The 16888-nt window shown below is 43.6% G+C and overlaps 1 protein-coding gene across 1 annotated transcript; it reads left to right on the top strand.

The window, feature by feature from the left end:
• The first annotated feature begins 8028 nt into the window (after positions 1–8028).
• On the top strand, positions 8029–16640 carry LOC136052224 (solute carrier family 25 member 33-like). The gene is made up of 7 exons (XM_065742176.1): positions 8029–8103; positions 12963–13139; positions 13555–13632; positions 13938–14038; positions 14622–14688; positions 14867–15150; positions 15250–16640. The coding sequence occupies exons 1-7, from the start codon at positions 8063–8065 to the stop codon at positions 15447–15449; spliced, it is 948 nt and encodes a 315-aa protein (XP_065598248.1). The 5' UTR covers positions 8029–8062; the 3' UTR covers positions 15450–16640.
• The last annotated feature ends 248 nt before the right edge of the window (positions 16641–16888 follow it).

Raw genomic sequence — 16888 nt, 5'->3', positions numbered from 1 at the left:
GTCTGTCAATCACCTAATCGATGAGCGTGTCTTATTTCACTATTTGCTTCTGGATCACTAAAATATTGCATCTGGCTGTAACAGGTACAGGATAGGATGACATGATGCGTGCTGGCTCCTGTGAAACCTGGGTGCTAGAAACACACAAAATCAAATCCCATCTCCTCCTTTTTGAAAAGAATGTGTTCCCCTGCAGAATCTTCTCTCGACTTCCCTGATGCAGTTCATCTCTCCACAAACTAGCATCTGGTGCTGGCTCAGGCACTATTCATAACCATAAATCTTCTTGACTGATCTCCTTTCAGCTTTGAAATGCATATGTCACCCTCAGCTAGGTTCATGCTAGCAGGCACTATGGTGCAACAGGAGCGAGTCTATGATGTTACGGTGTGGAGGCTGGAAATCCAACACCCACACCAATTACATTTGTGGAGCTTTGGATTACATCTTCCTTCAGTTCCGTGGCCTGTTGGTGGCTGAAATGCCTCAGGAATGCCTCATATACAGACATCTGCCATACTGGCTCCACCAGGAGGAAATCCAGCCTGCGCACAAAACTGCTCTGCAATACAACTGAAGCACAGAAAATGAGAACTGCTGGAGGAACCACTTCAAAAGCATGCTTCAGAAACCGACTCAAACACTGCTGTGGAAGCACCCTGCACCTGGCAGGTAGCTGCAATAGGATGGCAACTCTTTAAGACACTTACATAACCACTGTTAAATCCAAGGATCTGGGCTGCCCACAGTGTAACTCTGGCACAATACACCCCACTCTTTCAGTTGTCTGCCTTGTGATACTGCTCTCTACTTGCCTGTAGTCCGCCTAGGATCACAAGTGCAGTTCTGATCCATAAAGAATGAAGCCCCTGGTCTGACAAACAAGACTGATTGCTGTTATAAGGTGCTCAGTAGTATCATGGGTTAAGAGCACTTGAAGACAGCAAAGAGGGAGGAGGCTTTTGAACAGAACAAGAATTACAGACAGACAGTGCTACTTGTAGGAAAAAATAACATACTGCCCAAAGGCACGGAGAAGGGGAGTATAGGCAGTGAGATAAAGCATGTGCAGGAATCCAAAAGCAATCCAGGGCTGGACAGTGAAGAAATAAATGTGAAGCAGTTTTTTCATAAGCGTTCATATGATTCTATGATAATTAGGGTCTTGGGGTATGTCCATGACACCAGCCTGTGATACAAGCTCAGACTGTCCTCCTGGTTCAAGGCAGGGGCTCTCAAAAGCTGATTGGTAAATATGTCCCCACAGCATTCCTTCCTCAGTCTGAACAGCGAAAGCAAGCCACAGAAGGAATGCACCCAGGCTCATTTCTCCTACTTGCAGGGACAAGGCACACTAAAGAGAGACCTTCTCTTCTCTTCTCCTCCTTCCCTTCTGGAAAGACAGTACTTTTTCCTTGTCTTTTGACTGACATCAGGTTCATCAAGACTCTTGCAAAGCAGCACACACCATCAAACCAATTCCATCACTGACTCATCCTTTGATTTTCCAATTGACATGACAACATTTGCAACAGTCTGACTACACCCCGAAAAGCTTCTTCTCTGGCCCAAACACAGCTTGCAATTACCTAGGGACAGAGGGAGGAGTGGATGCCTCCTCTATTCATTGGAATAGAGAGAAACCTGCAGTGAGGGCTTCTGGATCTTTTAGAGCAAAGGAGATAGAGGGATAAGTTGGATGGCTCCATTAATCCTTCACTGCTCCAAAAGACTGTGATATATCAGTGAAGAAAGAGTTAAGAATTACCAAACTGAGAGCAGATCTCATTAAGATGCTTTACTGATATGCTTTTCCCAGATATTTTCTATGTAGAAAAGGGCCTAAAGAGTCCTTGTGATGAAGTTTTGATGAAGGTTGTGATGAAGTTGAACATGACCCAATGCGTCCTTGCTGCTAAGAAGGCTAGTGGTATTCGTGGCTGCACTGGGCAAAGTATTGCCAGCAGGTCGAGAGAGATGACCCTCACCCTTCACTCAGTACTGGTGAGGCTGCTCCTGGAAGTAATGTGTCCAGTTCTGGGCTCTCCACTAAAAGAGAGGCAAGTAGCTACAGGAGAGAGTCAGATACAGGGCTACCAAAATGTTAAAAGGTCTTGAGCACCTGTCTTGTAGGGAGAGGCTGAGAGAGCTGGAGCTAGGCTGTAGAAGAGGAAGTTCAAGAGAGGTCTCATTGATGTGTCTAAGTACATATAGGGAGGCTGCAAAGAGAGCAGATCCAGGCTCTTTTCCGTGATGTGCCCAGTGCAAGGACCAGAGGCAACAGGCACAAAATGGGACATGGGAGGTTCTCTCTGAACATCAGGAAGCACTTCTGTGCTGTGCGGGAGATGGAGCATTGGCAAGGATTGCCCACAGACTGTGGAGTTTTCTCCTTGGAGATCTTCAGAAGCCACCTGGACATGGGCCTGGGCACTCTGCTGTGGGTACTCCCACTGGAGCACAGGTTGGGCCAGATGGACCCAAAGATCCCTGCCAACCTCAGTCCTGCTGTGGTTCTGAGATTCCATGATATTACATCACTGAAAACCAATTTCACAGTTTACTAATTCAAATCTGATACTCCTAACAGTGTTTTCAGCAGATCCCATTTCCCATGTTTTCTACCCGGCTTGTAAGACTGCCAGATGAAACAAGCAAAATCTTTACTGAAGTAAAAATATATGACATCTATTGTTACTTTCCCTACAAGGCCTGCTACTCCACTGTGAAAGATCAATTTGACTTGAACATCTTTTGTTACACAAAACCATGACAGTAACGTGGGAAATGTAAGTTGAATACTTAATGTTATTTGTTCTAGTACCACGGGAACAGACAGTAAAGCAAAGCTGGATGGACAGCAATTCATTAGATCCTTTCTTTTTTTGTTGTAATAGCCTGTATACATAGATCACTCTGAAAGTGATGCCTCCTACTTGTTTCCATGGAAAAGACAATGGATAAAAAGAGTGCAATAACACTATTTGATAGACCAAATTTTCAGCTCCAAAACACTATTTTTCAACATAACTACCATTAGCTGCATGTTTTTGCCAGGGGTGGAAAGAACCTGCACGTTGGGCTTGTGAAAATCTGCACCAGTGGAGGCAACCCACTGCTACTGTCTCTGCTGCTGAAATGCAGTACCCACTGCTGTACTATGCTTATATCCATTGTATGATCTCCATAAACACTCAGCAAGCATCAGTGAATGTCAGTGGGTGCCACTTATTGCACATGAAGGAATTCAATTCCACATATTTGTTTTGTACACACATTCATGCCAGACATCACCTTTTCAGGCTGCCTCTCTGCTTCCATCTGTCACATGACAGCAAAATATTATGGAATATTGGTGGGCAGTTTCAACCTCTACCACCATAACACTACCACCCTCCTCTGACATCATGGGCCAATATGATAAAATGTGAGGCATTACCTCAGGAGCAGGTCTCCCATTAGGCATTTTTCACAGGGGCTCGCTGTTTCAGAAACCCACCAATACAGAGCCCTTGGTAACCTGTGGAGTGGGTCTGGATCAGAGGAGGCACCATCTCTAGTCTACATATTAAAATTCCCTCCAGGGTGCAGGGGTGTATAATTTATATGAATGCATATGCACTCTTGGGTGCATATTTAGTAATTCAAGGAGTCAATCAGTGGGAATGGAAAACGGTATGCCTCCTTCAACCACTGTTAGTATGTGTGGGAGATAAATTTGAGATGCACAGTTTTTTTTATGTACCAAATTGTGATTGTAATCTATTGGAAATGAATTTAATGGCTAAATTGGGAATGTAAATTAATATCACCAAGGGACAAAGTGAATCCAATACTCTACTAACTCTGTATGAATTACCAGAATAAGCCTAAGCTGAAGCTGACCTTTTGGTCCAGGTTACACCAGGGAATTATGGGAAGCTAGAAATTGAACTCTTCCAAATTACATTGAAACAACAAGGAGAAACAGTGTCTGAGAGAGACAGATCTAGATGGAGGTGATTTAAGTGTGATGGGTGTCTTTGCTGGTACTAGGACACAGAGGCAGTGATTGATTCACAATCATGGAAGGAATCAGTGGGAACATATAGAGAGGACCCATATAAGACAGCTAACGGGATGAATTGTAGATGGTGTCAGGTAACAAAAAAAAAAAAAAAGAAATAAAGGGAAACTGAAGGGAACAAAAAATGCTGCAACTTTGGTAGATGTATTAGATCAAGCACAAACCTTCTCTCAGTGAATAGGTTTCAGGTTTCCCCCTAGGATGAACAAGAGAAAATGCAGAGTAATGGGACTAAGTTAAAATTCTTAGTTTATGCAGGGCCAATGCACTGCATGTTAAATAGTTTAAAGGGCCTGTGAACAAATTTTCTGCCAGCAATTGGTGCCACAGGGAAATGAAAGGCTGGACCTTTCTTTCAAACAATGAAGTGTGAAAATGGGAAACAGAACATTGTTGTGTTTTGTGTCACTGTTATGTTATTTTATAGTACGTAATATAGCTTTGTTGTAAGGGGTGGGATTTTTGAAGAAATCTCCTTTAGGATGTATGTTGAAACTCTGGAGAAAGGGGCAATGGGAGAAGAGTCAGGGGACCCTCCCATTGGAAGGCCCTGTTTGGCAGAATATCATTGTGCCAGTCATAAAGGGTTTGGGCATTAACAAAAATACGCTCACAGGATAAGGCTGTGGCTCCAGCCATAAAAAAATGTCATGCTCCTCAATCAGCAATGAGAGAGCCAAGAGAGTCATTCCAAGCTGAGTCCCTGGGTATGATATGGTATGGCTGGAGGATGAAGATGTCCAAACTAAAGCAAACAGAGTACTTGATAATGGAGGTCCTCCAGATAATAAACTCATTTTATTTAGCACCTTTTGTATTCTGGGGCCAGAGATAATTAAGTTGAGGAGGAAAAAAAAAGAACAAGGTGCTTGAATGTGGTGATCAGGGGGCTGGAGTACATCTTATGAAGACAGACTGAAGGAGCTGGGCTGGTTCAGTTGGAGAAGAGAAGGATGCAGAAGAACCTCCTTGTGGCCTTTAATATTTAAAAGAAGTTTATAAAGGGGAATGAAATAAACTCCTTTTATATGAGTAAATAGTGATGGGATAAGAAGGTATGATTTTAAACAAAAGGAGGAAGAATTTAGATTAGATGTCAGAGGAAAGTATTTCAAGAAGGCCAGGTCAGATAGGGCCCCAGGCAACCTGCTCCAATACTTGATGTAAAGGTTGGCATCCCTGCCTGTGGCAGGGGGGTTGGAACTTGATGATCCTTGGGTCCCTTCAGTCCCAAGCTGTCCTATGATTCTATGATCCCTTGGAAATGCAGGAAAATGGGCTTGATCTTTTCTGTCCCAGTTAAACCAAAACTTGTTTCTGAAGAGAGCGGGTTTATGGCCATATGTTTTGACAATGACATTTCTGTATTTGGTTCTGATTGAAGAACCAAAGTGTTTTGTTTGTTCATTTATTTATTTTAAGGAGTGTAAGCCAAATGGTGCAAAAAAATAAGAGGCTTATTAACTTGCAGAGGAAAAGCCATAGTCCATGAAGGCTTAATTACTTGCCTGTTGAAGGTGGTGAATCTACCATAAAAGGTGGCTATAACACATGCCAGAGGACATCAAGTAGGATTTTTTAAGAAGGAAATAGATAACTGACTGCCAGACAAAGAAGCTCAGAAAGAGGCACAGCAAGTCTGCCGGAAGTATCTAGGATCTTCCCCTTCCTCCTAGTGGCCTGGTCAGTGCTGGTAAAATGTGTTTCCTGACAGAGGAGTTAGAGATGATTAAAAATAGTAGGGCAGAAGAGAGAATAACTGTTTCACCATGGACGGCAAACAGTGGGTACCCAAGGCATTGGTTCTAGAAGTTCTGAAACAATTTTATGAGGGAAGCCATTGAAGCTCCAAAGGATTAGCAGATGCCTATGTGAAAATCTTTGTTACCATAGAGCTAATAGCCCTAGCAAAACTAACCACTGAGGGATGCTTGATGTGTTAAAGTAGACAATAAAAAAAACAACAAAAGAAGGCCAGCCCTGGGCAGAGCAACCATTCCAGTGATGCCAGATAGATTTTACTGTGATGCCCAGAGCTGGGTAATGTAAATATCTCCTAGTGATAGTGTGCCAGCTTACAGGGTAGCTGGAAGCACTTCCTGTGGCCTCAGCAACATCTTGCTCTGTCACAAAGATATTCCTAGAGCAAATCATTCTCAGCTATGGGATAATTGAGGCAATAGATTCAGATAGAGGAACTCACTCAACATGGAAGATGTTGCAGGGAATCATGATAGCACTGGAGATACAGTGGGACTTGCATACCCCATTGTATGGGAACTGCTGAATCATGGCCTGAACCACTGATTGGTCACCTGAGGTGAGCACCAAGTCAGCCATGGGGCCACAGGTGAAGGTGATATACCTGTGTGATTGGAAGGGGTGGAGCCTGGCTCCACCTCTCCCAAACCCCATTTAAGGGCTGACCACCACCAGGGAAGGGTCTCTTCTTGGAGATCCCTCCCATGTTGAGTCCCCTGTGAGCTTTGACATCCTGAAGGTGAGCTATCTTCTCTTTTGTATTATTTGTATCCTATCTATATAGAACTACTCAAAATATGTCATCATCTATACTACTTTGTTGTGAAGTACCATCCTTGGGAGTTATTTACCCCACACCCATAGTGCCCTAAAAGTTTGGGGAAGGTAGAACAAATGAATAGGGAAATAAAAACACCACTTGAAACTGGTGATGGAAACTTGTTTACCTTAGGCCAGATTGCTACCTTTGGCCCTGGACCAAATAAAGGCATAACCTAAAGGAGATGTAGGTTATTCCCCTATAAGTTGCTGTTCAGAACACCCTACCCAAGTAGCACCCAACCTGGAAGAGAAAAGCAAATAAGTGATATCTACCTAAGGCAATATGTGGACAAGAGACTGTTTCTTGTCAAATCTCTTCAACAGGAGGCCCATCTAGCACAAACCCTACCCTTGGACTTTGTGGAGGAGTACAATATTCAACCTGGAGATTTTTTTCTGGTAAAAGGATCCACTGGTAGGAATCATCATTGACTCCTAAGGGGAATGGTCATTTTCATCTATCACTCACTACAGACACTGCAGTGAAAACAGTGGAATACAGATGGAAGACACAGGATAGAGAATAACATTTAAACGAAGCCCACTGGGTAATGACCCCAAGCAACTAGCCTCCAGTAAAGCCTGAGAGGATAGTGGCAAAGGGCACATGAACTGGAACCACCATGTTTCATGTCTAGACTCTTGGGAAAATGCGGGTATGGTTAGCTCAGGAGGCTTCCAATACCTTTGCTTTTTGTTTATCAGAGAGTAATTGGTGATACAGTGACCATTCCTTTATGTCTAGAGGACAGCAATCCAAACGAGTGGCTTTACAATTGGATGCAAACTGTGATAGGGATGAAATGCTACTATCAAAGGGGGAAGGGATTGTTTTAGCTGTATCTTTAGTGGAAGTACCAGGACAAAACATTAACAATTTACTGTGGTCACCTGTACCTGCATTGTTTTAATATTAGCGACGCATTCCAGTTAGTAGAGTGAAAGACTGAGGATTTAAAACATTTAATGGAAGGTCTTAAACGAGTGGACAAGGCTTGCTTGCCTTCTCTGATAACCGGGATTAACCAGACAGGGAGCTAGCAGAGATCCTACCAGCAAATGCCCCCAGGTGACTACCTTTTTATTCGAATAAAGAAAGACTAAAAAACAACAAGCAACAACAAAACTCCTGTCTCTTTTTGGGATAATCGAGGGAGCCCATTTGAGCAGATTTTTCCCTGACAGGGCTGAGAAAGCATGGTGACGCCTAAATGCAGCGCACAGGAACAAGCATCAGCGGCAGGCACGGCCGGGAGGTGCGCGGGTGTAGTGTGGCGAAGGGTTCCGGAGCGCGCCCAGCCAGGCCAACCCGCCTCTGCCCGGGGAGCCAATGCGAGCGGAGGGCGGGCGGGCCAGGCCTCTCTCGCGGGGTGCGTGCGGCGGATCTCGGCCGTACCTGCGGAGCGCGGGGCCATGGCGCAGCACAGCACCCTGCTCCACCTTGTCGCCGGAGGGTGAGTAGGCCCCGCGGGCCTTGCCGCTCGGGTTGAGCCTGTACGTTCTTCGTGCCTGAGGTTGCTGCGAACGGAGGGCGGGGAGGGAAGCGGGGACGCCGCGGGATCTAGGCAGGCAGGCAGCCGTGCGGCAGGCATTGCTGCGGCTCTGCTCTGGCTTTAAATAGTGCGGCTGATTTGGTGAGTCAGGCGTCGGGAGCGTGCGTCCTGCCCTTCAGCCGGACCTTCCTCGCACTTCTCTTTAAGAACAGCGCTGTGCTTAGAGTTCGTGCTGCCGCCAAGCTATTCCAGCCCTCCACACCTGCTGAGTGCCTGCCCTTGTCTAGACGAAGGTCTCGCCCCTTTCCACTTCCACTAGCCTGTCTCACAGTGAGGTCTCCAATACAAGGTGCTGTAAGGTGTATTGCTTCCTTGCTCTCAGAAAATTTCCAGCTTTCTTCAAGTAATACAGTTGTGCAGAGTCAGTCTGCTTCTGTACTTGCCTTGTGAGTTCCCAGTGTCACTTTCTATGCACCATTCTCTCCTGTTAGTATTTCTCTGAATTATCGCTGCATCTAGAAGGCTACACATCTCCTTATGTATTTCTTCATTCTTCTTAACCTTTTCTTCAACCTCATTTTCTGCTTTGGTTTTTGAAAAATCAAGGCAGTTCGTGACAGTGGGAGCATTGTCAGTCTCAATCTTGTCCCTGCAGTCACCCTTGAATTACAATTAGTTAAAACTCAAGAAATAATTAAGAAATTTGAGTTATTGCTGTGGTCTATGGTAACTGATATTGTTTCACCTAATTACATAGATCTCTTTTATGAAGGAACAGTTGTTTATTATATTTTTTAGTCTAAGAACTGGGGACCATCAAAGAATATGAAGGGAGTCATTCAAAAGTAGTGCAAGAACATAGCTTTTAATACAGTACACGGTTGAACTGGTGGACTCCTGGCCACAGGATTTGAGAGGATAAAAACTTTTTATGCATCCAAAGACCATTTAGACTGATGAATAAAAAAAGAATGTCTTGAAAAGCTATCATCATAGAATCATAGTTTGGGTTGAAGGGACGTTCAAGATCATCTAGTTCCAACCCTCCAATATAGGCAGGGACATGTTCCACCAGACCAGGTCACTCAAAGCCCTATCCAGCCTGGGCTTGAATGCTTCCAGGAGGGGACATTCTCAACCTCACTGGGCAACCTGTTCCAGTATTTCACCACCCTCAGTAAAGAATTTCTTCCTAGTATCTAGTCAAAATCTACCCTGTCTCAGATTAAAGTCACTATTGAATGTGATACAGCACGTCTTGCAGAGGAAAGCTGGAAATTGCTAAAAGCTTGGAGAGTGCTCTTCAGGAGAGAGTTTCTTCCCTTTTATAGGTAACAGTTATTATGGACAGAATCCTAGTGTAGATAGAGATTTGTCTGACCAAGAATTATTTTCTTGAAAGGTCTTCTTATCACCATTTTCAGCTAGCCAAAATAAGGTTTGAAATGTGAATTACCAGTTAGCCCTGTCAATGTGGCTGTGCATCTTCACAGCCTTTTCAGATCATTAGAAAAAAAAGTTAATGGTGTTTTTTTAATTTCTCTCTGCTAGCACTCTTTTTTTTTTCTTTTCACCACCTTAAGCTTTGCAGACAACTTTGCAAACTTAAAAATGTATAAAACAGATGTAGACATGTACTCTTTTTGGAGTCTGCATTGCTGCCTTTCTGTAGCGTTTTTTGGCGTTTCTGGAGGTACGTGTTGTACTGGCTATCTACTACTGCTCAGCTGCGTATTTTACGGAAACTTGGATGCATTTTCAAGAGTAATGGCTCAAGGGTTTTGTCTGTGTTAAAACAATCTGTTTAAGCACCATGTAACAACCCTTGGTGACTGCTCTGTTCCGTAGTTACTTGTTGTTGTTGCCTTGGTGTGTGCTATTACTTGCCAGTCACTGCAGCTTTTTTTCTTATTATTTGCCACTGTGACAACTTTTGTCACCCATGAATTTTATCAGATGTTGCCTCCTGTTTGTTGGTGGGGAAAAAAAAAAATTAGGTCTGGCCTATAAGTGTTTAAACTCTTGCAGGACCACTGCTGTTTGGTTCTTTTCTGGTAATTGGGATAGGAATGCGGGAGAAGACTGGGGCTGATTCTATTTTTATTTTTTTCTTGGCCGTATTTTGTGCTATAATTTTAATCTGTTTAGCATCTGTATTACAAAGAGAGTTCTAGGACTGTAAGTATGGTTTTGTGAGGTGCTAAGTTAGCTTTTTACAAAATCTGAATTATGTTGCATTGTTCTAGTTGCTTTTGTGAATTCAGCTTTTGTTTGATAAGTTCCATGAAAACAAACCCAATGTATCCCTTCCTCCAGTACAAATTGTCTTTTAAGCCTGTAGTAGTCTGTTGCTATACTTCTCTGCTGGCATGAATCTCAAGTTACATAACCGTATAACTTTACCAGCATAAATTATCACAAATATCTTTTTATTTTTAATCCTGGTAGACACTGGAACTCTCTTTTAGGCTAGTATGGATCTCCTATATTCTGAAGTGTATTAAACATTTAAAACTGTAGGCCTAAATTCTCATCAGCTGGCTCTTTTGAATACCTTTGGTTATGGCTTTGTTCCTACTAAATTTCATTTATTTTTGCCTTCATTAGTACTGGGCTGATGAACAGTTCATTTCTTTGTGATGAAAATGTCTCAATTTCTGTTTCTTCTGTAACAGAAGAATTTTGGAAACCTATGCTTTTTATACATTGAGCAGCTGTATCATCATGTGCACGATGAGACAGAGTTAAGATTTCTTCTAGTTTTGAACAACTGATACATTTCCTTAGCTATGTTTAGTCGAGTTTTTGGCTCCTTGGAAAATATCCTAGTCTTACCATTTAGCCTTATTGGCTTAGAAAGCCCCTTCTATCTTGAAAACATACTGCCAATTAAATGACCACTGTGCAAAGGACTATCTATTTTTAGCTTTTTTTACTTCTTTATTTTTGAGTTCTCCTGTTAGCTACACACAACCACTACTTGAGGAACTTGAACTCGGGAAACTTTTTTATATACTTGGGGCACAGGTTCAAACTCGTGTCTTAACCACGCTCTGGTAGGGGCTTCTTGAATAAGTATAATGAAAGCGTTACATAAAGCTGTGCCTCCCTGTGTGTTAGAAATCTTTAAGGTACCAAACAATTGCTTCTCCAAATGTAGTCCTTCCACAGCATCTATTCAACTCTTGGGTGAGAAGTTGAAGCTGCTCTACTTGTAGGATTTATTCAGATATTTTTGGTCTGTCACCATTGGATTCAATCCTTCCTCAAGGACTACACTTCTGATCAGGAAAGTGGAAACTACACTTTTGATCAGGAAAGCTGATTTTCCCCATACAAACTGTGATAAAGAATAATACTGTTGGACATTAGAAGGAGTACAGAAGAATCAACTTGGCTTTTGTAAAAGTTGTGTGACTCCTGGAACCATTAAGTAGGCTGTCTTGGTTTCCATGCTTGATTGACTTGTTCTGAGCCTGAGCTAAGCACTTTGGTCACATTCCACCTGATCCCAGCCTCCTACCACTTGCAGCTGCTGAAGAAAGTTGATGCAAATCAGCTGCTCTGCAAGTTATCACCACTGCTTAGGTCTCTACAGGTCTTGGCAAAGCAACACGGGTGCAATAGAGTGATGTAACTAGCTGCTGGCATTGTTAGTTGCATAAAACTTGTCTTTAGACCAATTCAGCAGCTAGATCTTTAACCCCTGGACTTAATTTACAGTAGATATGCAGCCTTTTTTTTTCTTCTTTTTTTTTTTCTCCTCTCTAACCTGCCCAAGGATGAAGTCCTATTAGTAAAGGCTATAAAAGCAACATATGTGTGCTCTGAGCTGTAGAGACTGCTTCAGAAAAATTCTCAGGAATTCTAGCTATCCACTGACCTTCATCTTCATATGAAGTTCCCTTAATATACATGCATCTTTCTTGATGCTGTATAATTGTTTTTTCTTTCTTTGAAGCAAAGTGAGGGATTCTATTCCACCTTCTATCTCTTACAAAACAAAGTGAGTTTGGCTATAGAAGATAGAAATATTTGTCTGTTTGTCAAACCTTTGTATGGCTGTATATCTCAAGTCATGGATGGCTTTTCCATGCAAATTCACCTCAGAACAAACAACCTTTCAGGGACTGAGCACCCTCCAGAAGAGCAAAGCTGACAGTCAAAGGATCCAAATGGGCAGGAGCTGAGAACTGAACGTACCAGTTCTCTCATTCTGATTTGTCCTTGAGTGGCAGAAGTAGGCAAAGAGGATACAAGTATTTTCAGTGTTAGCAATTGATGGTTCTTGAGTTCCCAAAATAACTTCAGTCTGATTAAGGTTGAGGTCATCTTTCATTAAGCAAGTTGGGCTGCTGGCAGAAAATACATATCCTGCTTACAGGCCTTGAAAATTTGGAGCCAAATGAATTTTGGGTTGAAAGATACAGGCAGGCAGAGGGGTGGGAGAATTCTGTGCTGCCCTTGTCTGCTTTGGCAGGGACAGGCAGAGTGCCTGGTGATGTCAGCTGAAGCCATTGCATAGAAGCTGGGCAGCAGAACTGTTTACTCTGGGAAATTCTGACTGCAAAGATCAGCAACTTTGAGCTGAGTCCCTGTGGACTTGGGACTGTTTGTCTCAAATGGTTTCAGAGTGATGCTGTCAGGAGATGTCCCAAGAGAAGCCATTACTACATTAATCAATATCAGAGAGCAGTAGGTCATGTGTGACGCAGGCTGAGGGACCTAGCCTAGAAGGGAGAGGGAGTGGAAAAGCAAGGTTGGAATTATTGCCCTGTTCTTGCATGGGAGTCATCCTTACCTATGCTGTTATGTTCTAGATGTGGTGGCACAGCTGGCGCCATCCTGACTTGTCCCCTGGAAGTGGTGAAGACACGTCTGCAGTCATCTCAGCTGGCACTGCGGCCTCTCTGTCTCTCTGAGATTCAGCTGCCGGGGCTGAGTGTGAGGCTGATGAACCCCACCCCACCAGCCCCTGGAGTGGTCAAGCTGCTCAGGTGAGTAGGGCAAGGCAGTGTGTGTATGAGCAACAGGGAAGTTAAGGTTTGGCTATCATGTGGAGAGATGAAAGCAGCATTTGGGTTGAAGCTCTGGAAATTGCAAGTGCAGTGATAAGTTCCATCAGGGCACAGATAAATCTGCTTCTCATAGCTGAGCTGTGCTTCGAATGCTGAGTCTGCAAGGCAGCTTTTGGGACTTTGATAAGCTTCACAGCTAGCAGTCTGATCAGACTCAGAGTGCTGATGTCAGGAAAAATAGGAATAAATGACTAAGGAGAGAAAAGGAGAGCCAGGCAGAAAATGATAACAGTGGAGATGAGGAGGGGATGCAGCGAGATCACTGTAGAAAGAAGGAGAAACAGGAGACCCTCCAGCTTCATTCTGCTGCTCATTTGTTTATTTCCTTCTATAGGACCATTCTTGAGAAGGAAGGCATGCGATCCCTATTCCGAGGTCTGGGCCCAAACCTTGTTGGGGTTGCCCCTTCCCGGTGAGTTCTGATTACCAAGAATAGCCTATACTGTACTCTTCTTAAAGGACCTCCATGACAGCTATTGCCTCTCATTCTGAAAGTAATCAAAATAGTCCCACTGTGCCACAGGGCTCCTCCCCTTCATACAAGCATTTTTGGGATGTTCTGGTCATAGCTGTAGGATGACTGCTGTCTGCTAAGTATAGGTAGTATCTCATGTCATGTTAGACAAACCTGTGCTGAGAATAAAATTTGGCCTGAGACTCTGTAGCAGTGCTTCTTGTAGGTGAGCTGTAACCTCTTCTGTATTTCTTTCCAACCAGGGCTATATATTTTGCTGCCTATTCTGGTGTGAAGGAGAGGCTCAATACTGTCCTTGTACCAGAATCCAAGAAAGTACACATGCTATCAGCTGCCTGTGCAGGTGAGCCCCTTCTTTCAGAGTCAGAAGTCAGAGCTAAGGAGTCCTTCTGCTTGTGGATGTAAGCAGCTTTTAACCTTTCAGCACTGCTGCTGCCTTCTGAAGCTTTGTTTCCCCACATCTGGAGCAGCAATTAAACGTGTTTTCTCAGTCTTCTTCCTTCTTAGTCTTGTTTCTTCAGGTGATGGATCTAGTCTTTTCCACTCCTGCTGCTGTCAGGAAAAGAGTTCCATTCATATATGTGTGGGAAAAAGATAGCATATAGCATGCACCCCTTGCAGAATCATGTCTCTTGATACTTTAAAGTTCTCTAACAAAATATTCAGTTCCTGCAAGTTTAGTGTTTCATGCCTCCTCTAGCAGGTTATGTGGAAGGCAGAGTTTCTAATTGTCTTCAGGATGAGGGAAGAAGAAATCAGGTAGTCTACTCTCTTAAGTATCTCACCTCCTTTGGGAGCTCAAGGTCAATCTCAAATTGTAAACTACTGCAGCTTTTCATATAGAATTCAGGGAGCTGACAAATCAGCAACTCCTCAAATTCAGTGGGTCCTGGTGCTCATTGTTCTATTCCTTTTCTGTTCTCCAGGAATTACTTCTGCCTCACTCACCAACCCCATCTGGTTGGTGAAAACCAGGATGCAGCTGGAAGCCAGGTAAGGCAGGCAAGCCATGCAGAACCATTCCATATCACATCAAGACTTGTTTGGTTGTGGGGTTGGCCCATCAGAACATATATCTTCAGGGCACAGTGGGGAAGAGTCATCCAGCTGTATTTTGGTCAGTGGAGCAGTATGTGGTTCTAGCTTTCCCTCCTCGCTTTTGCCTTTACAGGGTGAAGGGGGATCTGGGCAGTAATGCCCTCCAGTGTGCTATGCATGTGTACCGCACTGAGGGCCTTCATGGATTTTACCGTGGAATCACAGCCTCTTATGCTGGAGTGTCAGAGACCATCATACACTTTGTCATATACGAAACACTGAAACAGCGGCTGAGAAGTGGCCATCATTCCCTTTCTACACCATTCACGCTTTCACCAAACAGCCGTGACTTTTTTGGACTAATGGGAGCTGCTGCTGTCTCCAAAACGTGTGCCTCATGCATTGCATATCCACATGGTGAGTGGGTCTGCTCTCCTTCTTTTTGTTCCTCCTGACAGAAGATGTCATGCCTATGAGATCACTCTGCTAATATTGCTCCTCTTCTTGTCTCTCCAGAGGTAATTCGAACACGGTTGCGAGAAGAAGGGTCGCGGTATCGTTCCTTTATACAGACTCTGCAGCTTATAGTCCATGAAGAGGGAGCCTTGGCTTTATACCGAGGGCTTCTGGCCCATTTGATCCGCCAGATCCCCAACACAGCCATCATGATGGCTACTTATGAACTCATTGTACGTTTGGCATCTCCCTCCTTGTAGGAACACTGTAGCGCTTGGCTGAGGTGGCTGGAGAAAGAGTCCAGCGACATGGTCTTTTTCCATGGTCCAGAGAGGTGGTGCTTTTCAGCACACACTGGAACTGGTCAAGCGTAGCATTCTCAGGATGTAAGACTAATTGGTCCAAAGTTTTTGGCTCCAATGTGTACAATGTAGCCTTTCTTCTGTCTGGAGACTTGAATACTCCCAAGTGCTTCAAGATGTCCGGGCACTGGTTTGAGAGTGCCTGCTTTTAGCTCCCTATATGAGACAAGGACATGAAACTTACTGGAAAGGAGATGGAGAAAGCGTATGCGTACCTGAGCCTCAGCATCTTTGCATCGTCTGGACCCAGTAACAACCAAATGGGGTCACAGCTAGACAAGAGTTGCAGCAAGCAGAGATCTTATGCTGATGCCTGTCATATCCAGAGGGGCTCTTTCACTCTTTATCTGTTGTGCTGTCCTCCTGCCCTTGAGGATTCCTCAACCTTCGATGCCAGGAAACATCTTTTTGGAAAATCTTTCTGTGGATCCTTAACATGTTACAGCCATTGCCCCAGGAAGAGGCCATTGGCAGCTTCTTTTCCTCCTGCTGGGTCTGAAGAGTTGGACCAAGTAGCTCAAGGGAAGAAATGCAACTTGCAGTGAAGCACTACCCTAGTAACTTATGCTACTGTCCTCACAGCCATGTCTTGCCCATACATATTGTGTCCCCTCCTTCCCCGAGTAGCAGGAGGAGGAGTACACCTACTTCCCTCTGAAGTGCTGGAGCTGTTCTGCTACAAGCTGAAGTCCCTAATGTGAAATGCACTTTTCTATGCTCATAAAGAAAGTGGATCATGTAAAAAGGTGGATGAAGCTGAGTATTTGGCCTGTTTCTGTTGATGTGTAGGAAGAGCCTTATTTTTTTTTTCTGTAATCAAGATTTTTCTGCATATGTTACATTTGTTTGTGATAATGGGCTGGGATGCCTTCTGTTCCTCTGGGGGCTCACAGCCTGGTGTACTGAGAAAGGCTACATTGTCTTTACAAAGAAAACATTTTGAGTCTCAAAAAGATAAGGGGAGGAGGGTGGAGATGGAACAGTTGAAACAACACATACACTTAAAAAACACAAAATAAGGCAGTAATTTTCATAAATACATAGTCTGGACAATCACCAGTCTTATATTAGTGGCTACACAGACTGCTTCTTTCACAATGTATAGAGGAAAAACTGCAGAAGCCCTGAACCTTTTATTTGAAATCCATTTATTTTAAAATGCACTTTGCTTCCTCATCCTTACCATCATTCATTTAGTTCAGGAGTATCGACAGTTTTACAAAGTGACACAAGCTGCAGTGTTCTGGTTGTGGGAATTTTTTTTTTTTTGATTGTTTTGTTTTGCATGAAATGAGAATAAACCTCAAACAACAACATTGAAAAAATATACAATATAT

This window comes from Cyrtonyx montezumae, unplaced genomic scaffold (assembly GCF_038088225.1).
Source record: "Cyrtonyx montezumae isolate F1298 unplaced genomic scaffold, pur_monq_1.0 scaffold_3, whole genome shotgun sequence".
Classification (NCBI taxonomy): domain Eukaryota; kingdom Metazoa; phylum Chordata; class Aves; order Galliformes; family Odontophoridae; genus Cyrtonyx; species Cyrtonyx montezumae.
The sequence above is the reverse complement of the archived record's forward strand: the minus strand, read 5'-3'. Positions and strand labels throughout refer to the sequence as shown.

Coding starts and splice junctions, on each gene's coding strand:
- LOC136052224 (XM_065742176.1), top strand. CDS start 8,063: ATGGCGCAGCACAGCACCCTGCTCCACCTTGTCGCCGGAGG. Junction 13,140..13,554: donor GGAGTGGTCAAGCTGCTCAG/GTGAGTAGGGCA, acceptor TTCCTTCTATAG/GACCATTCTTGAGAAGGAAG. Junction 13,633..13,937: donor GTTGGGGTTGCCCCTTCCCG/GTGAGTTCTGAT, acceptor CTTTCCAACCAG/GGCTATATATTTTGCTGCCT.